At 45.9% G+C, this 12,214-nt stretch overlaps 1 protein-coding gene across 1 annotated transcript in view; it reads right to left on the bottom strand.

Moving 5' to 3' along the window:
• Positions 1–822: 822 nt before the first annotated feature.
• grin2ab (glutamate receptor, ionotropic, N-methyl D-aspartate 2A, b) overlaps positions 823–12,214 on the bottom strand; it is a gene marked incomplete at both ends in the record, with an annotated part of 109,207 nt that continues 97,815 nt past the window's right edge. The window contains 7 exons of the mRNA XM_080464618.1: positions 823–1,819; positions 1,910–2,690; positions 3,057–3,240; positions 4,993–5,231; positions 6,005–6,192; positions 8,529–8,689; positions 9,453–9,682. Coding sequence (XP_080320744.1) covers positions 823–1,819; positions 1,910–2,690; positions 3,057–3,240; positions 4,993–5,231; positions 6,005–6,192; positions 8,529–8,689; positions 9,453–9,682 — 2,780 coding nt within the window. The remainder of the gene's footprint in view (positions 1,820–1,909; positions 2,691–3,056; positions 3,241–4,992; positions 5,232–6,004; positions 6,193–8,528; positions 8,690–9,452; positions 9,683–12,214) is intronic.

Here is a 12,214-nt window from a genome sequence, read left to right as displayed (position 1 = left end):
GGGCAGGAAGCTGACCCACTTCTCAGACCTGTTACCTGACCAGCATGCCCGCCTCCCAGACTAGTCAATTACATAGATAGTACTCTCCGTTCAAGTCAAGGATTACTCTAGTGTAGTTTACTACTCTTTAAGCCATGCCGGCAGTGCAGTTTGGAGGCTCAGACAACATAGGCAGGTTGACTGTAGAAATCATAGTGCAACAGGAGAGTCCTGGAGGGGCGGGGGCTCTGTGTGTTCAGGTAAAACGTGTGAAGTTTTGTGTGTTGGTGTGTATTCTCAGAAAGAAAAGGGGGTTTCCTTATCCCCTTTTTCTCCAAGAGGCTGGTGAGAGGGTGGGACGGGTTGCTCATCTTCCAAACAATGGGTTCACGTCTTCCTTCGCTTCTCACTGCCGGCGTTTAGGCCCCGTGTACAGTGTCCTTCTTGTCCCACCCGGATTTTGATGTGTCTTGTCAGACGTATTGTCAGTTTGTGCCTCGATGCCCACGGCTTGAGGCTGGTAAACACACACCGACACTCACACACACTCTTCATCTTGTCTTGTGCCTCCAGGTGTCTCTGTGGACTCATCCCTGCCCTTTAGAGGGCGTGATGAAGAAAACAATGATTTATTTACTCAGCATCACTGTTAACCTTTGAGTTCGGAGCAGACCTAACCGTCTATCACCTGTTTGTGGTTGTGTGTGTGTGTGTATGTGTGTGTGTTTATGTGTGTGTGCGTGCTTAGAATCAGAGCTGCCGGGTCCGGTCACACACACCTCTTTCTTGCATGCGTGTGTGTGAGTGTGTTTCAGTGAGCGTTAAGTGTGCTGCGTGCGACTCTCAGACGTCAGATTCGATGCTTGGCATGCGCCGATAGAGCCGGGGTCGGTTACCACCCGCACTCGAAGCTCGCGGTGCTGTCACATAGCTCATTGGCTGAGCGGCAGCAGGTGGAACCATGTAGGCCACCATGGGAGGCTCCTGCTGAGGGTAGAACACCTGTTGGTCGATATGGCCGCCAAGCTGGTTGATCTGATGGCTGCCATGGTTACCGAGAGTAAGCGATAGCGGCATTCGCTGCTTATAGAGCTCGTGGGCAGAATTTCTCTGTGGAATGCGTGTGGCAGCCTGGGAGGCGGGATCTCGTTGAACCGTGCCAGGGGCTGACTGGAGGAAAGGGTTGTGAGATGGCCGGTCGGGGAAGAGGCTCTTTGAGCGTCGGGGCATAGGCATCGGGGCGTCCAGGCTGTGGTGGTGTGACGGTGACGGGGAAGGGGGGCTGCGGCTGCTAAACGGTCGATCAGAGCGCATCGTGAGAACGTTAGCATAGGCCCCCTCGTCCAGGGTGAGCTCCCGATCCCTATCTCGGTCAGGCAGACTCAGTCCCCGCAGTTGCGGGTGCGGCTGAGACTGCCGCTCCGGGATGCCGTCCGGAAGCACGTTCTCGTAGGAATGCTGGCGACTCAGCTGGAGGTGCTGAGCCGACGAGGAGGAGGGGAGAGGAGACGGGGAGGATGGTGAGGGCTCGAAGTGGCTGACAAGGCCGTCCCCCTCGCCCACCAGGCCCAGCTCGGTCTGCGGAAGGTAGTGTGTAAACATGTCCCCGCTGTGTGGGTGTGTGTGGGAGTAGTGTGAGTGCAGGTGATCTTCGCTGATGTCATACAGGTTCCCCAGGTGGGCGCAGGCATCGCAGCGAGCTTGTGGGGAGCGAACAGTGTAAAGGCCAGAGTATCCAGTGAGCTTCGTCAGGCAGGAGCGACAGTGTCCGGGCCTGACGCTTTGCGTCCCTGTAGTCCCACCTGTAGCGTCAAATGAACCCCCGGATTTGTCCTTCACACTGGAAGCAGAGAAAACAACGGTTATTTTCTAAGAACAAAGCAAGTAATGAATCAGGCGTTTGTGAAGTATTTTTTGCTGGACATGGTACCTGCTGTGCGTGTAGGTGCTGTATTTCTTGTCCTTCAGGGAGTGCAGGTCGGCCTCAGCACTGTGACTGTGGTGCAGAAGGCTGGCACTCAGCTGCAAAATGGGAGTGTCTGCCTGGAGTGTGTGAGCGTGTGAGTATGTGCTGTCAGGTGGAAACAGGTCAGGAGTGTAGCTGTGGTCATCACCTCCCTGGCTGTCTCTCTGGTATGGGGGAGCGGATTGGAGACTGGCCTGATCTGAATCAATGGAGTAGATTTTTGATCCTCCACCTCCTGCACTACCTCCTCCCCCACCTCCCCCTCTTTTCCTCAACTGATTGATGGGCTTAAATCCCCCTCTTGTGGCCATGGAGTCAGAATCTTTGTGGGACGGTGGCCGACTGGAGCACTCAGAGATGTCAGAGTGCTGTGGCTCTTCCGGCAGGTATCGCTGGCTCTTCATTGTAGGAGGCCCGGGCCCAGATGTCGGGGCGGGGCTCGTGCCCGGAGATACGACAGTGGGCTGAGTCTTCAGCGTTTCCACGCTTTTCTTCCACAGAGCTCGGGGCTTCGAAGCCGGGCAGGCTGGCCCGGCTAGGCGGGTCTTGCCGTTGTCATTGGTGATTGACAGCTGGGGCTTGTTGGGACTGGTCTGAATAGGGGGGGCTTTCTGCTGCACGGGAAATGGCGCAGCATTGTTAAGGAGGTTTTTGTGTCGCCCGGACAAAGACATGAAACCCTGTGGACCCGCGGCGTTGCTATAGAGACCAGGACCCTTCTGAGGCAGACTATGGAGTGAGTTACCTAGGAGACAAGAAGAGATGCACCTCAGACAGTGTATGCAACAAATGAATGTTTGGATGGATGCTGAGCCAGTTAGCTAAGTCATTATCTATTGCCCTGGCATGCAGTGTGCCATCTAATGCTTTTCTAATCATGAGCTGAGCTTTCACATGACTCTCAATTCAATTAGATTGTTGAGACCACAACAAGGTGAAGGGAGTCACCTCTACCTATGCACACAAAGACTATATGGAAAAAGGAAGGGCAAAGTCAGCCATCTTCTTACAGGTTTGACTTGTTCCGTAAAATTCATTTGAATACAAACATCTGTCATGGTACAAACTATTAAACGCGTGTTCCACAAATTATTAAGGTGCATAAACCTACCTTTCCCTGACATCACGTCCATAATGCTGGGCTGCACAACGACAGTGTTGCGTTTGGGTGAAGACAGAGCCATGGATTTGGCAGACTTAAGCAGGTGCAGCATGTTGGCTTGAGGACTGAAGTCCAGCTCCGGCGCCTTTTTCTTCATGTCGATGTGAACACCGTGGATACAGCTCCAAATCCCCTAAAGGAGAGGAGAGGAAAGGAAACAAGAGGGGAGCAGGAAATTGGAAAAAAAAAGAAAATGAGGGACAGGGGCAGAAAGAGGAGAGAGATAATTGAAGAGTTAGTGTAATTCACAATCTAGTGACTTAACAAAAAAGGTTCAGACGTGCGAAAGACTCATTTCCTCGTGAGGTAAATTAGCAGAGACCTCTGTATCCTTGCTCTTGTGCGTTTACTGCAAACCTTAACCTCATTTTGTTTTGCAACACGGCTAGAAGAGATAATCGCCACTTCTTTTTAGCTGAACTGCTTCCAGAGGCGCCTGCAAAATTAAATTTAGGCGATGATGTCACTGGAGGGGGGCCTCTGAGTGCAAGGAGATGTTCTTCCTGGAGCCACTTAACCTCCAGCATCGCTGCTCAAACGGCGTGTGTGCACAGGGAGACGCACACACGCAAACGCACGCCCGCCCAGACACACATCGCACTCTCTTTGTAAAACACTTAATGTGTGAAATGCCGCTCGTCTGGAATAAAAGCCCTGCCTAACACAGAGACATGACATATGAATAATGAAAGAATGGTCTGTCTGGGTGTGCCCATTTGTGTTTTCTGTGTGTGTATATTTAGGTTTGTGTGTGTGTGCCTGTGTGTGTGTGTCCTTGTCCGGCCGTCTGTCTGCATGCGGTCAGGCCTGCCCGTCACCTCACCTCACTCTACCTGAGTGTGGAACCATTTCAGCTTTTGATAGATGCACTCCTGTGTGTGTCTGTATAGGTGTGATTGTGTGTGTTTGTGTGGGTGACTTAAAAAGAAAATGCATAGTGTATGTACATATGAGTGGGTTGTGTATATGGTGTATGTATATGAGTTTATGTCCACGTCTCCATCCTCTTAGCTGTTTGATTCCTCCATCCTCGTATCCATATGTGCATAAATCCATCTCTGTCTCAGCCGGGCTTTATAATACCCCCCCCCTCATTTCTTCACACTTTTATCAAACACATGCACACTTAGATTCCCTTGCATTTGCAGTGACGAGGGCATTTGTTTCAGATGTCGAGGCACACATAGGCATATTTTTCAGTAAGAATAATGCTACATATTTTGCTTGTCTGCCTACTGCTGTGAGTATTTTCTGTACACCTTTGTTGGCATTTGCGCCACATCTGAAGAACTATGAAGATTAGGTAAATCAGACAGATAATGGATTAAACCTTGACTGCTTTGTTTGAGATGAGATTTTTGCACAAGACATCCACAGACAAATCTTTTTTTTTTTAAATTACTGTGGTGTTTGAACTGATGTTGTTAAACAACACAAAGGCTTGTCGCCTGTCTTCAAAGTCACAGTAATGTGCCGTTTTAACTCTGGCCCATTTTTCTACCTCAGCATGTAACGGCATTCAAACATTTTGCAAATATGTTCAAGGTTGTCACCCCCCTTCCTGATTCTCTGTGTGTTTAAACCCACTCATTTGCCAGCTATAGTATTAAACATCAATGACATTACAAGATATTCCAATCCCCGGTCCTGATATTGATATTTCAACAACAAGTGCTTTATTCCAGTCGCAATCAATTCTGCACATCGGGTATGTGGCACTCTGGGGGACAGCGTTTGATCAGTGAGCGGAGTTCAGCACTATATATTGTAACAGCAATAGCTCACAGGATGACAAAACAGGCGACAGAGGCAAAAACTCAGGAAACCAAAGCAGGAGCTACTTCCTGCTGTCAAAGTGCTGATTCAGTTACTGAGCATGGCTCACCCTGCTGATGGTGAAGAGCAGACCCGGCCTCCCAGAGCAGACGCCAGTGAAACAGTATCTCAGCCTCCAGTAGAAGAGATGCTCCGAGATGAAAGTGAGTATTGAGAGACCCATAGCTGTGGCGAGCATGTAGAACACACCGGCCATGTTGTCAATATCCAGCTGGCTGGACATCACCTCGTTCTTCTCATTGTGGCAGATTCCAGTCAGCCACTGGGCCTCCAGCTCCTCCATCTCACCTGTTGAGCAGGTGGACAAAAGGAAGGGTGAAGGACCAAGAAAGTAGTATTAGAAGAAATGTGCAAGGAGGAAAAGAGGGAGAAGAGAAGGACAAAATGGAAGAGAGAGAGAGAGAGAGAGAGAGAGAGAGAGAGAGAGAGAGAGAGCTGTGGCGGGTAAGAGGCCGTATCATTGTGTGGGAGGATGGAGGGGAAAATGAGGAGGAGGAGGGTTCGAGAGGTGAAGTGGTAAATAGATTGTAATGGAAAGGAGACAGGAGGTGGAGTGAAAAAAGGGGGCTGCGGAACGTGAGGGGGAAAGAACTGATAGTGATGGAGTGATAAGGAAAGATGGGAGGAATTATTATCAGATCGAGTGTGTTCGTGTGTCCTGTGTGCTTGCGCATGAGAGTGTTTGCCCTGAATAAAAAGACTGGGTGTGAAGTGAAGCGCTTTAGTGGCTTCAGCAGTTTGATTTCAGCCTGGCTCATTCTCCCCCTTCCATTCGCAGCATCTCACAGCTTATTATACAGAACAATCTGGAGGAGTAAACATAACAGGGCACGGTGGACACGCACACACACAAACCCACAGAGGGTAATGATGATGAAATTGTGTGTTAAAGACTAGCCCCTGATAGCTTTCTGACAAAGGGAAGAAGGAGAGAGGGTGAGTGTTGAGTGGTGAGTGGGGGGGGGGGGGGGGCAGTAGGTCTAATGTGAAGGGCCGACAAGAGTTAAAAACCTACGACTTTCAGTGTGATGTGATGGAGCAGAAACATAAAAACATCTTACCGTCTCCTATGATTCCTAGGATGGCCAGATCCACGAGGCGCTTCCAATAAGACCCCTTCTGCAGAGCGATGCCATAACCTGTGGTGGCGAAGATGTAGCCGCTACCGATGGTCACCAGCTTACAGCCGTCATCTCTGCCCGCCATGTAGTTCAGGACTGCAGCATCGTAGATGAACGCGTCCAGTTTTCTGTTTGACAAGTACACAGTGTTGTTATGGAGACCAGGTTTTTTTTTATTTATTAAAATTAAAATATAATTTTTTGTTTTAGCCTGGTGGTCAGAACTCATCAAACGGTGACAAACTAAATCTCACAATAAGATCAACATGCACAGAAAAAAGGTAAAGGGTTTTACAAACTCAGGCCTCTCTTGAACTTTACGTAAATAGTTTTCAACACAAAAATCCAATCTGATTTGGTGGGAAAGGTTGACATTTTGACAACTTTTCTATTCAAATTCAACTCAGATGCAGATGAAATATAAAACGTTTGTTTCTGTAAGTCTGAAAAAGCTCAGGCCTGTATTATTTACATGCACCGAGCACCCTGTAGGTCAGTCTTATGACTTACTCACACATCAGTTGGTTGGAGTGAGATACTCTAATATTTGTATGTTAGCTGTTCTTATAAAAAAAAAAAAAAAAAAAAAAAAGATTTTACAGGAAGAAATAGCAACAACAACACAAATAAAACTGAAGCTAAACTGGTGTTAATTCAAAGCTGCTAACACATCACAAGTACTGAGGATACAAGATAATGTAAGTTAAAGAAGGACATCGGTCATGTCGCTGGACTCAGTGAGCTCAGAAAGAGCGAGAACTTTACCTATCCAGTAAACAGGAGTTTAGTGAAACTGTAATCACACAGTCAGCGCATTAGCACTAAAGCGGCAGCAGCTCTGCAGCTCTCTAACTGTTTTCACATAGAACATAAATAAGGAGTCGAAATGTCAACGATCATGTTGCTAAATTTATCCAAGTGATCAGTCACTTCTGTTCTTCTGCAAACAGAGGTGGAGTTACAGTGCTGCTATTGTACACATGCTGTATTGCCATTGGAAACATCGATATTTTGAATATGTATATGTGATGTAACAGTATTACCCAGATCCACAAACAGCCTCTTTGTATTAATCAAATCTCTTGTCTTTCTTGGAGCTAATATTTCTCATGCAAAACAGATATGGAGTTGTGCTGTGCCTGAGAGTCCTCTGCAGTCATTTTGCCAGATCAGTCCATATTCCCACACATGCAGGGTCGTGATTCTCTCTCTGTATTTTTTTTTTCCCCCACTCGCAGGTTTTGTAATTTTTCCGCCAAGACATGTTGCATTCAGACTGAAGGGGGCAACAATTTGTATCTGACACAGAAATCCCCCAAAGTGAGGCGGCAACATCTGAGGTCAGTAGAAAAAGCAATTGATGAATGGTGAATGAAACACAATGCTACCAAGAACTGCAACCACCATCCTACATGGATGCTTGATACCAGGAAATTCCATTTTAAACTTCAATAGGAAGACAAAATGGTTTTATATAATGAGATTAATACACCCCAGTGGCCCCCATGTCAGATATGTGTCCATAAATCTAAAACACACTGAATTTAACTGTTCACCAAAGGGCACATATGAAGTGAATCTACGGCCTGTTGCTGTGATGGGATGAATTTCGTTGCTGCTCAGAGTATTTCAAGCCAGCCTTAATTCATTACACTATGCATAGCATTACAGAGTAATACAAATTCATGAAAAGATGTATTGCATTTTTACCGTGCATCTCACATCTCAACGTATTTCACGACTGGACAGAAACTTTTTTTTTCTCCAACGTACGGCCATTTTGCATTTTTCTGTCAAAACAACTTGCATAGATTTGTGTTTATTGTTTCTTCAGGACCAGCCAGTTTTGCTAAAGAATGCAGCCGAAGTACTGATGATTCTGCTGAGCACATTCATTATAGCGTTTTGATGTTGTGTAAACAAAGCCTAATATATGAGATGGGAGAAAACCACCTATCCATTTGAAATGTAGTATCAATAAAGTAATTATTGCGGAAAGGGGGAAAAGCAAAAAGTAAAATTATGTTTGAAGAAAATACCCAAAAGATCAAAGCGCACAAAACTAATGAACAAATAAAAGAACTGCAACCATCCTTCCATTAGTGTGTGTGTGTGTGTGCAGCAGGAGGAATAAAGGTAGAAAACTCCACAACAAATTACGCTCTCCCTAGTTTGGCAGCTTCCTCTTTCCAGCAGCAACAAGACTCTGTAATGAGCTCGAGCAGACAGCGTCTGCGTTTTACCGTCAGTGACAGAGACACACTCAGGACCGTTACAGCAGCATTTTAGCATAAGCTTGTGCCGGGCCCCATGGGGCCGGGCTTCTGTGCGATGCAAGGGCTCTTTGTTGTTGTTGTTGGTTTTCACATGTTCCTCGGCATACGTGCTGTTTGCAAACAGAAGCACCCCCTCAGGTGTGATAAAGCTCAACTTGATGTGATTCAGCTTGACTAGTTTAGCGTACCCAGTCTTGAGGCTGACCAGCGCATCCACGACACCGGTCTGATGATATTTGGTCATGTACTGATGCATATCTGGATAGTTCTTCCTGATGTTGCGCTCAGTGCTGCCGTTGGGGACCGTCCCGAAGCGAAAGGGAGGAGAATATGAGTATGGACTCTGGAACTGTATCGAGAAAAGTGAAAATCGCAAAAATCAGATGAGGAAAGAGGAACAGAGGAACTCACAAGAACGTACCAAAAACAAAGAAAACAAAAAAAAACCACGACACAAACAGCTCAAAAGAGTTTGAATGAGAGAAGGGAAGTAAGGACAGAGTCAAGAGAGGAAGAGAAGTCCAAGCAAGGAACGGAGCAAGAGTGTGAAGAGTGAAGGAGGAATACATTGGGAGGAGAGGGGAGGTAAGAAAGGAGAGTAACAGGAGGAGACGGAGGAGAAAGGGGGAGACAGTGGAGTGGACTCATCAGTCATCATCATTGTGTGTCCAGTCTAGCGTAAGACTGGCTGGTGTTCTGCTGACACTGCCAGCATCTGCGAGCTCCACACACACACACAGGCACGGAAGAAAAATACATGCATGCACACACACACACAGACAGACGTCTTTGATCTATGAACCTTGTGTGTGTGTGTGAGCGCGCGCTGTGCTGGCAGTGTTAGTGCGGTGACAGCTACGACCAGAGGGTTTGCACTGTTGAAACCCAAGGGCGCTCTCCGGAGAGTCCTGTCTGGCCGCAGGGCTAGCATCCATTACAAGAGCAACCCTGACTCTGAATGTGTTAAGTTTCTTCTGTTTGCATCCGTGTGTGTGTGTGTGTGTGTGTGTGTGTGTGTGTGTGTGTGTGTGTGTGTGTGTGTGTGTGTGTGTGTGTGTGTGTGTGCGTGCGTGTATGCGTGTGTGCGCGTGTCCACATGCGTGTAATCCCACCTTCTTGTCAGAAAGTCCGGTGACTTGGTCCACAAACTCTTCCTGGATCATGAAGGCGGCCAGGTTGGCAGTGTAGGAGGCGAGGAAGATGACAGCGAAGAAGGCCCACACTGAGACGATGAACTTACTGGTGGTGCCCTTCGGGTTCTGAACAGGCACAGAGTTGTTGAAGACCAGACCCCACAGCAGCCATATGGCCTTTCCGATGGTGAATGATGGGCCGTGAGGGTCTGAGGGAGAGCGAGAGAGAAACGGGGGTAGAGGAGCAGCGGGAGCGATAAGACAGAGGAGGAGAAAAAGGATTATGAGCTGCAGAACTGAATAAGGTGAAGAGACCCTGAGACTGACTTTTTCAGCTGATACTGAGAGGATGGCAATTTCGTATAAATTCTACTCTTTACTCCCTGAAATTCCGTCCTTACTTCAGCCGACTACGGACTGAAAGAAGCTTGAAAGATTCATTTAAGATCTTTTCACTGTCTGCAAGTCATCACACATCTTTTGAGAGAGACCGCTGCTTCCTCTTCTCTATGAGGTCTGCATGTTTAATCTGCATGTTTCATCTGGCACAGGCTTTACCCCGGGTGCCCTCCCTGACACAACCAGAGCGTCAGAGACTTGCCATCATTTTTACAGCTACAAAAATATATCTGAAAGTAAAATGGAAATATAGCCTTTATTGGCCAGCGTGAGGACTCGGTCATTTTTTTTTTTGCACTTGATGTAACTGTTAATTTGTGCAACAAGTGCTGTATATTAGAAAAAGGGAAAGGCAATTTAATTTAATGGGATCAGAGGGGTGACATTGTACAGAAAATGTGACAGTATTATTGGCTTTAATTTTTATTGATGCCTACAGCTTACTCATTTTGGAACTATTATTACAGCCGATGGACATTTTGGTCAGATGAGAAGAATTATGAATTGGAAAGTGGAGACCAGCCCTTCTTCTGGCCAAATCAAAGCCATAAACAAATGTACTGAATAAATGAACGTCGACTGACTGATTGGATTTTCCATTCACAGACAAAACAGAGTAAAACAGTGTTTCTCAGACTGATAAGACGAGATAAGAAGAGAATTACCAGCCAATGAGACGTTGCTTACAGACTATTGAGCGTCCAAAGGCAGCAGGTTCAGCACAACACAAGAACAACTCATTTGCAAACTGCAGACTTGAGTCAGTAACGGTTTTGATGCTTTGATTTGATGTCTGTAAAGCTTTTCACCTTGCAAATATTTGCAAGCGGGCAAAGTCAGACGGTAACTGCAGGCGTTTCAAGAAAAAATACACTTATTTGATTTATTTTTGGGGGCTGAATTTTAGATGAAGAACTGATACTGCCTATAAATATATATTGTTAATATAAAGCAAGTGTCATGAACTTGTTGTCTTAGCCTAAAAAATAAAGACAGAGGCAAACAGCGAGCCTGGCTGACTGTGTGTTATGGTAATGCTCAGTGTTGAAGAAATTCTATGGTAAACAACCCCAATAACAACACACTCTATGGTTTATGCCTCAGTAAACAAAATAAATAGTCAGGTTCAAAGGTGCTGGCAGGCAGATTTCTTTCCCGTCGGAAGGAGCCAGACTTAATGTTTCCACTAAATCTAATCGTGCTAAGCTACACTAACAGGCATAGCTTCATATTTAAAGGGAGAGTTCAGATTTTTGGAGGTGGGGTTAAATGAGGTACTAATCGGTAGTCAGTGTGTTTTCCCCGCAGTGAATGGAGTGAAGGCATCCTCGTACTTGAGAAGGAGGCAGCTGTGCTGACTCCAAAACAACATAACATACTGACACGAGTCAGCAGCAAAACTCAGTGTAGCAGTCTCAAAGAAAACCCACTATATGAGCTTTAAATAGAATATTTTATGAGGTAATATTTTCGTCAAACAGCAGTTTCTGATGAAGAAAAACCACATGCCTTATTTTTCTGGTCAAAATCGCGGCCTTTATTAACAAAGGCGAAAGTTTGATCGGGTGGAGACAACTTGGGAACAGTGCCTCCTTATTCAGTTAGTATTTTTTGTCGTATGACCTCAAAGCACACTTTGATAAAGGAATGAAGAGTACAATGCTGAGTATGCAGGATAAGTCTGATGAATGTGCTTCTGCTTTTATAGTTTTACAGTTTTATGGTTTTAATGTTATGTAGAAGACAAAGTCATAGGTCAGTGAAAAAAAGACAGAGGAAAGCTTTGCCTGGACTAAAACAGCTGTGCATTACACAGAGAAATACACACAGGAAATCCTCAAAGCCACTCTGGATAGGATATAGCACGTTACTATTATATTGCTATAGTTCCAGAGGCGAGGACAGCCCATTACTTATCCAAGCATGTGTAAATATACAGTATCTTCCCCAGAGGTGGCATTTTACTAAGTGTTTTTAGTCCCTTAAGTAGAATTTTCAAGTATGTGTACTTCACTTGGGTATATATGAGGACATTTACTTCCTGCATTTCACAGAAATATCTGTACACTCTGCTCCTCACAGCATGTTTTAACCTCTGAAGATGATTCAGCGTTACAGCGGAAAAAAAATCAAAGCAGCTGATGATAAGAGTTACTGAAGCTGCAGAAGTTGACTTCTTTAAGAGGAATCATGTTTCATCAATAATGGTTGAAAACTGACATGACTTTCTGTAAATAAAAACAGACCCTTTCATCCATCACAATATCACAGTCAGCAGTATAGCTTCATTGTATGAGAAACTACATTAAAATACAACTGATGGTGACGTATCGCACTGTGCA

Source organism: Lipophrys pholis (assembly GCF_963383615.2).
Source record: "Lipophrys pholis genome assembly, chromosome: 5".
Taxonomy (NCBI): domain Eukaryota; kingdom Metazoa; phylum Chordata; class Actinopteri; order Blenniiformes; family Blenniidae; genus Lipophrys; species Lipophrys pholis.
Note: the sequence above shows the minus strand (reverse complement) of the source record. Positions and strands in the feature narration are given on the sequence as shown.